Genomic DNA, 9,052 nt, shown 5'->3' with positions numbered 1-9,052 from the left:
CTCAAAATGAATTTCTGTCTTTCTTGAAATATTTTTTTCCCTTCTTGCTGGTTAATTCTTAGGCAGTTTTTCTTTTTGTAATTATCTTTAGTTTTCCTAATTTTTTTTTTTTTTTTTTTTTTGAGATAGGGTCTCACTGTCACCCTGGCTGTAGTGCAATGGTATGATCAGGGTTCACTGCAGCCTCAACCTCCTGTGCCCAAGGGATCCTCCCACCTCAGCCCCGATGAGTAGTTGGAACTACAGGCTTGTGCCACCACGCACGGCTCATTTTTTGTATTTTTAGTAGTGCTGGGGTTTCACCATGTTGCCCAGGCTGGTCTTGAATTCCTGGACTCAAGGTGATCTACCTGCCTTGGCCTCCCAAAGCGCTGGGATTACAGGCGTAAGCCACCTTGCGTGGCCTATTTTTCCTAAATATTCTTTTAATTTTTCTGACTGCAATGTAATCTGATATTTGGATTGTTAGTGCTTAGATAGTATTCAAATCAGGTATATTAGGTGTCTGTGCTGTGTCATTATTTAAATATGTTTCCTTAGTAAGCTGTCTAATCATAAAAATTACACATTTAAGAAATTTGCTGATATAATTTGGGTCTACCTCTATTTACAATTGATGTAATTTAGGTAACTGTTCAGTACAGTTTTTTCCTGAACCTAATAACTTAGTTATTTTTAAAAAACACTTAATAAAATACTTTATATGAGACAGATTCTTATCAGAACATTAATTAGAAGCATATTGGCTTATAGCCATATAAATATATATTAGTATATTAGTTTATAGCTATATAAATATATAATTTTCTTTAGTGAAAGAAAATTAAAAATTATGATAATCTATAGGTTGGTTTACTACATGTTATTAGATTTTTGTATAATAGACATAAACATTTAGACACATAGCAGATTGTAAATGCCTGTAATACCAATAACTATACTGTAGTACACTATTTTATGTTGGGAAATTGAGGATCTGTGGCTTTTGGTTTCCAATGGGGGGGTTCCTGGAACCCATCCATCATGGAAACTGGGAGACAACCATATTTATGAGTGACAAAATATACCATTGTGACCTCTGTAACTACTTGGATTTCTGCATCATTGATTCCTCTTATTTTTTTCACTTCCTTCTTTATGTCTTCTCCCAACCTTTTCCTCCCTTTCTTCATTGAATTTCACTGATTCACTTCATCTCTTTAATTGCATGTGTTTGGCATAATAATTGTAATGAAAACATATTTTTGCCAGATCTAATCTGGCCTATGGTAGTAAAAATATAGGTACTATATATTTTTTGAAGGGGTGTTAATTTGATAATGAGATTTAGTTCTGAAAAAGTGATCATTACAGTTAGTGTAAATCGTACTTTTTTGTCAATGGAATTTCTGCTAAGAGTATTTATACTAGAATTTCTTTTCTTTTTTCTTTTTCTTTCCTTCCTTCCTTTTCCTTTTCCTTTTCCTTTCTTATCTTTCTTTTCTTTTCTTTTTTTATTTTTGACAGGGTCTCACTCTATCACCCTGGTTGGAGTGCAGTGGCATGATCACAGCTCACTGCAACCTCAAACTCCTGGGCTCGATTGATCCTCCCACTTCAGCCTCTGAAGTAGCTAGGACTACAGGCGCACACCACCACACATGGCTAACTTTCCCATTTTTTGTGGAGAGGAAGTCTGGCTGTGTTGGCCAGGCTGGTCTTGAACTCCAGGCCTCAAGCAATCCTCCCACCTTGGCCTCCCAAAGTGCTGGGATTACAGGCATGAGCCACTATGCCCAGCCTACTAGAATGTCTTAGTCTGGGATCCTTGGATAGGTTTTATTGTTTTGTTTGCTGGGGTGTGGTATCATAGCATCCAAAATATATTGAAATCAAAAACTTTAAGAAGTACTATAATTTAGACAAAGTATTCTATCCAACACAGACTCTCTTGCATCTCTTGACCCTTGATCCTTTTTAAAATTTAACCCACATACTTTTGCCACCTCCCCCTTAGGATTCTTCTTATCTCTATTTTAGGTCTTTCATCCATGTTCTCAGAAATTATCTTTCTTAAGCTTCATGAGCCTACTTTTTCTTTTATTCAGAGATTGCCTGTGTAAAATATGTTTTCTTAATACTTTGTATTGTGAAGAATTCTCAATACAAAGCGGTGAACATTACATTATATTTAACTTTCTGATATAAAACTTGCTGTGTGTAAAACAAGCACTCAAAATGTATTTGTTAATAATGACTTAAAAGTCAGTTACCACTCAGTAACTTACTTAACTGATCTGAACAGAAATACTATTCTGTTGTACTCTTTGAATGTTTTACTCAAAAAGGTATATTGAATTTAGGAAGCTTTTAGGCTGAATTGTACATTTAGAGAAACTTAACTATGCCACATTAATAAATAGCAAATCTATGGTACTATTTTGAGTTTTCTACAAATCTATGGTAGTGTTTTGAGTTTAGGTGAACTCTGTCTGTTTAAGAGATAGTTTACTTAATTTTAAAAACATGATACATTGCTGTTTTGATATTTAGTGGGATATTGATTCTTGGATATGTAATCTATAGGTCATTATATTTAACAAGTAATCATACTGTTAATTAGATAAGGATGGGCGAGTCACATGATACAAGGAGAATCATTGCAGAGTCAGAGTCATTGTTATAGTTTAGAATCAGGACATAATACTACATGACTGAGTGAATATGGCGGAAAGCACAGGAGTAATTTAAAGATAATGCAAAGAACTGATTACCAGAAGAGGCACACCCAAGCAAGTTCCAACGTCCAGTATTCCAAAACTTCAATATTACCAAAATAAATTTCATCAGTTAATTAGCAAGTATTTCTTGCTCAGATTTTTGTTATGCAGAGGGATACATGGAAAATAAAAAGCGTAATTCCTGATATTTTGGAATTTACAGTCTAGTTGGAAAGAGCATAGTAACATGAAGGAAACAATGAGGAACTACAGAAAGACCAAATATCATCCAATAATAAATTCTCTGATCCAAACTATCAGTGCCTTAAAAGTTAAGGTTAAACTTACATTCTGTGGTGTTTGTCCCTTCCTATATTTTAGGATTTTAAAAGTATAGTTAATAAGTAGAATAAAGGACATCATAGCAGTTCTGACTTTATCCCAATTTACATATTATGGTACTTTGCATGTTACACTTTCTATTTTAGTGAATATAAAAAGAGGTGCATTTCTTTAAGTATAAAGATTTTATTGAAATACATTTGAATTCATAAAAAGCCATTATTTTTTCTTTCTTATAAAAATGGAAGTAATCACTAAGATCAACTTGTAGACTGTTACTTAATGTCACTATCTGCATATTCTGTAATAAATATATTGTCGTATTTTTATGGTGTATTATTTTAATAAATCCTCAAAGACATTTGAGGGAAATTGTAAAAGAAAAAAGTTGTGGTCTATATTTTTTCTATTGTATGCATATATTATATGCATATATTATACCACTATAATGACTATATTTTTTAAAAATTTGACTCTTTTCACATTGTAAATATTTTTTGTACAGCTTAAATTTGCCACATTCACTGCTTAGAAAATGTTTTTTAAGTTAGTATTCCATTTTTTAGGTAACTCCCTCACTCTTGTTGGTCATTTCTAGTTTCTTGCTGTAATAGTGCTGTAATAAATGTCTTGTACATACAGCGATTTTTTTTTCTTTTGGATTATATCCCAGGAAAGAATTCCCAGGGGTGGGAGTTACTGGGTCAAAAAACATGACTTACATATGTTTATTTACATATAATTATGTAATTTATAAGCTGTCTTTTAAAGAAGTATTGGAATAGCTTTGACCACCTACCCAGTTTCATTGTGAATCCAGAGGTGTACAGTTTTACCCAAATTTTGAAGAAGCTCATATGCTTGAAAAATAATATAATCACAGTTTTACTCTACTCATTAAAAATTACTTCCAATGTAAATTTCTTATAATTTTCAATGACCAGTGTAACTTATATTTTAATTTTTTCAGAGTACATGTGATGCAGAAAAGTCTTATGAAGTGTTACTGAGCTTTGTGATAAGTGAACTATCTAAAGGAAAGTTATACCATGAAGAAGGAACTCAGGAGTGTGCAATGGTATGCTTTTGCTAAAATCAGATGTAGTGGTTATTTAGTAAAAAATTTACATTTTCTTGCCATTATGAAAGTAATTTTTGAAAACTCTTATTTATTGTAGACTGACTTGTTCTAATTTTCTTTTTTAACTTTAGGTTAACCCTATTGCTTGGTCTCCTGAATCCATGGAAAAGTACTTACAGGACTTCTGCTTACCTTTTCTCAGAATCACCAGCCTTCTTCAGCACCATCTTTTTGGGGAAGATTTACCTAGCTGCCAGGTAGATAATTTGGGATATGTAGGAGGGAGCTTTTTTTGTTTTATTTTAGACGGAGTCTCTCTCTGTTACCCAGGCTGGAGTGCAGTGGCACAATCTCGGTTTACTGCAACCTCTGCCTCCCAGGTTCATGCGATCCTCCTCCCTCAGCCCCCCTAGTAGCTGGGATTACAGGCACACACCACCATGCCCAGCTAATTTTTGTATTTGTAGTAGAGACAGGGTTTTCACCATGTTGGCCAGGCTGATCTCAAGACTCCTGACCTCAGGTGATCCACCTGCCTTGGCCTTCCAAAGTGCTAGAATTACAGGTGTGAGCCACTGCATCAGCCAAGCCTTGTTTTTATAGTAAGCTATTTTGTTTTAAATATACTGATATGTAGTGTAGTACATATGTAACTCATATGACTATATGTTAGTCTAGATTAAAGGAATAAATATTTAGGATATGTACTATTTTTGTTGTATTTGTTAACATCCACCCATTTTTATGATAATATTACTAATGTTGGATATTTGAGCAGCTTTGGATTAGATCAATGATGATACATTCCCAGTACCTGATGAATAGGATCATAGGATTCAGTGTTATTGACATTTGTATCCCTAACATCATCTGCTTTTAATATTCTTTTAAAAGTTATGTTGGTCGGAAAACTGGTTGTTTGAAGATATGATGGCATTTATAGCAGTATTCAGTTTGTAACCAGTTGTATTAAAATGGGTGAATGAATTATCACTGGTTTAATCTATTTCATAAAACTGTGGATTGGTATGAGTGGGCAAGAAAATGACAGGGTAGGAAACCAGAAGGTAAGTAAACCCAAACTGTGCTTATAGGAATGTGATCCTGACTTATCTGCCATTCAGTTCTAGGGAATTTGATGTGGAAATTAAACATTTATCATATTTACGGCCTTTGAATCCTGAAGTATTTTAGAATTAAGCAGTTTTGTGCTCCCTCTTTCTTAAGTAATTCACCATTACATTAAATAGTTAGAATTCTTTGGTTTTTATCAAGTGCTTCAAGATAAATGCTGCACATTTGTCACCAAAACATTCTTTTTAGAGTTATAAGATGTTGAACAAATTCTTAGAATAACCATTCATTAGATATTTTCTTTCATAGTTTTAAAATTTTATATTTTAAAAAAGTGTGTTTCTTTCTGGCATATGAGCATCCTCAAGCATGGAGAAGTGTAACTGAACAAAATCAACTTCTTTTACCACCTGTACTTTTTTCACATTTAAAGGCTTTGGTTCTCTCTGTTCTTCTTACCTTATGGCTTATTTTGTTATTAGTTTTTATGAGAGTATTTTTTGCCCATAAGTTGGAAAGTATGTGGAGGCAGAAGCTCTTGAGCTGGGCATTGAAAGTTGGTCTGGTGTTTGAGTGTACAGTGATGCCTGTAGTGGAATACCACACGTGCTTAGACCAAGTAAGAAATACATTCAATATAGTGCATAAAAAGGAACAATGTGGCATGGTGAAGAAAGAGATTAAAATATAGTTGTAATGGATCTTGAATTTCACATGAGTGAATTTGGACCATTGAAAGATGTTAGACAAAAATATGATATGACTCAAATTTTGTTTCAGGATAAAACCTCATTCTAGTATAAGACAGATTGTGAAGAACAGACAGATGGGAACAGAAAGACCAGTTAGGAAAGGACATACTGGGAATAGAAGAGGCTGGAGAGCGAGTAGAGATTTCAGAGATAAAATAGGATTTGACAACTAGTTGAATGTGTGAGAGTCAAGAGAAAAGGAAGAGTCATACTGTACTTGTTTCTTGAGACTAAGAGACTTGAACTTTTAGGGAAAACTTAATAGAAGGAGGAAATACAGGGCAGATGCGTGGGGGATGGAATGAAAGTACTTTGTGTATATTCAGATTGAGGGGCAGTTGGACTCTTTAGGTGGACCTGTTCAACTGAAGTGAGAAAAGTGAGATCAGAGCTTTAGATGGAAATTTGTTCTCCTTTTATTTAGTTTCTGTCATCTGTGTAATCTTACTTTGTTTTTGTATACAATCGTACCCCCTTATCTGTGATTTTGCTTTCTGTGGTTTTTGTTACCCATGGTCTACTGCAATCTGAAAATATTAAATGGAAAATTCCAGAAAAAAACTATTCATAAGTTTTAAATTGCACACCATTCTGAGTAGCATGATGAAATCTCATGCTGTCCTGTTTGGGACATAAATCCTGTCTCACACTGTCCTACCAGGGACATAAATCATCTCTTTGTTCAGCATATTCGTGCTGTCATATTCCAATATATATTTTTTCCACATCTATTTATTTTTCATTAATGAACATCTAGGCTTCCTCCAACTCTTTGCTTCTATGGGAAAAAAATTAACTGTTGCTATGAACCTAATGTCTTGTATATTTTAATGTAAAGATTTCTTTAATATAAAGTTTTTCTGGGCTGTGTACCAGTTGTGGGATTGTTGGAACCATAGGATTCATTCTGCCTATTTGTTTTTCTAAATGGCTGCTCAAGGTTTATATTCCCATTTGCAGTGCAAGAGGATTCTTGTTTTCCCCCGTATACTTGCCAGCACTTCTTAGCCAGTGTGTAATGTTTGGCAGTCAGTTGAGTACAAATCATATGCTTATGTTAATTTAATTTGCATTTCTCTAATTGTAAATGCAATTTCATATATTCATATACTTAGCCAGTTAAGTTTCCCTCTGTATACTTTCTGTTCCTAGTCTGGCCGTTTTTAAAAATTGGGTTTTTGTGATTATCTTCATTCTGTTTTTAAGCATAGTAGATATCTTTTCACTGGCTTTTGTTTTGCCATAGTGTCCTTTGTGGAACAGAAATTTTTCAGTTTAATGTTGTTAGAACTATTTCCTTTTTCTTTATGAATTGTACTTTTAGAATCTGATTTTTAAAATCCTTTTCCATCATATACCCCAGAAATATATACACCTACTATGTACCCACAAAAATTAAAAATTAAATAATTTTCCAACCTGATATTATAAATTTATTTTGTATTTTCTTCTATTATTTTCATAGTTTTATCTTCACATTTAGATTTTTAGTTCAGTCTGGAGTTTATTTTGTGGTGTGGTATGAGGTAAAGCTCTAATTTTTTTCTCTATTTGATAAGACAGTTTTTCCAACACTATGTACAAATTATTTATGAAATAATCTAAGTTTTTTGGACTGATTTTTCATGGTATCAAGTTTTCACATTTCTGGATTATTATATACTATTGAGCTATTTGCTTCTGTACTAGTAGCAGTCTATTTTAATTACTGTAGTTTTATTACAGACATTATATCTGATAGTGTGAATGTCCAATTTATTCTTGACATCTTTTTGCTTTTTGTAAATTTTTTTTTTCTTTTTGCTATATATGAGCTTTTATTCTTTTTTTTTTTTTTTTGAGATGGAGTCTCACTTTGTCACCCAAGCTGGAGTGCAGTGGTGTGGTCTTGGCTCACTGCAACCTCCATCTCCTGGGTTCAAGCAATTCTCCTACCTCAGCCTCCCAAGTAACTGGGATTACAGGTGTCCACCACCACGCCCAGCTAATTTTTGCATTTTTAGTAGAGACAGCGTTATCACCACGTTGGTCAGGCTGGTCTCGAACTCTGGACCTCAGGAGATCTACCCACTTTGGCCTCCTAAAGTGCTGGGATTACAGGCATGAGCCACCACACCCAGCCGAGCTTTTATTCTTATATACCTTTTTTAATCTGTCAAGTTACTTCCCAAATCCTACAAGATTTTAGTTTGGAATTATCTTCAGTTTATAATTTTAAGACATTGAACATGGTTTATATATTCATTTAGTCAGGTGTTTTAATACTCTTTGTGGGAGGTGGGGGAAGACAGTCTTACTCTGCTGCCCAGGCTGGAATGCAGTGGCACAGTCTCAGCTCACTTCAACCTCCACCTCCTGGGTTCAAGCGATTCTTGTGCCTCAGCCTCCCAAGTAGCTGGGATTACAGGTGTGCACCACCACACCGGGCTAGTGTTCTTGTATTTTTAGTGGAGACAGGGTTTCACCATGTTGGTCAGGCAGGCTGGTCTCAAATACCTGGCCTCAAGTGATCCACCACCCTCAGCTCCCAAAGTGCTGGGATTACAACACTTTTAATAGAATTTTAGATCGTCCAAGTCTGGAGCATTTTTTTTTTATAAAGCTAATTAATCCTAGAGGTTTTATGGTTGTAATTTCTATTTAAATGGTATCTTCTGTTACATTATCTGATTAATTTTTACTGGCATGTAAGAATACCATTGATTTTTGTATAGTCTTGTGACTGGCCACTTGCCAAAGTTTTTTGTTCTAATAATTTACCTTTTTATTATTTTAGGTATTCTATATAATTATGATCATATAATCTGATAATAATATGTCCCATTTTAAGTCTTTATTTCTCTGTTGTCTTAGTGCACATCCAGTACTATTTTCAGCCGTGGAAGTGATAGGTAGTGCCCCACCCCCCACAAAATGCTTCTATGTTTCCCATGCCTTTTTTTTTTTTTTTTTTGCTTTTATTATAAATAGAATCGTTTAAGAGTTATGTTTTCTATGTGTTGCTAAAATGTAGAAACTTAACTGGAATTTTTGAACATTAATCTTAGAAACTTAGCTGTCCTGCTAAATTCAGTTATTCTTTCTAATAGTCTGGAGACTGTCAA

At 34.1% G+C, this 9,052-nt stretch overlaps 1 protein-coding gene across 1 annotated transcript in view; it reads left to right on the top strand.

Annotated features, from left to right (window-relative positions):
- The window catches only part of UBR3 (ubiquitin protein ligase E3 component n-recognin 3 (putative)), a 250,132-nt gene that overhangs the window by 220,211 nt on the left and 20,869 nt on the right, over positions 1–9,052 (top strand). Inside the window, exons 34-35 of the mRNA XM_011988165.1 lie at positions 4,012–4,119; positions 4,254–4,379. Coding sequence (XP_011843555.1) covers positions 4,012–4,119; positions 4,254–4,379 — 234 coding nt within the window. The remainder of the gene's footprint in view (positions 1–4,011; positions 4,120–4,253; positions 4,380–9,052) is intronic.

Source organism: Mandrillus leucophaeus, unplaced genomic scaffold (genome assembly GCF_000951045.1).
Source record: "Mandrillus leucophaeus isolate KB7577 unplaced genomic scaffold, Mleu.le_1.0 Scaffold324, whole genome shotgun sequence".
Lineage (NCBI taxonomy): Eukaryota > Metazoa > Chordata > Mammalia > Primates > Cercopithecidae > Mandrillus > Mandrillus leucophaeus.
The sequence above is the reverse complement of the archived record's forward strand: the minus strand, read 5'-3'. Positions and strand labels throughout refer to the sequence as shown.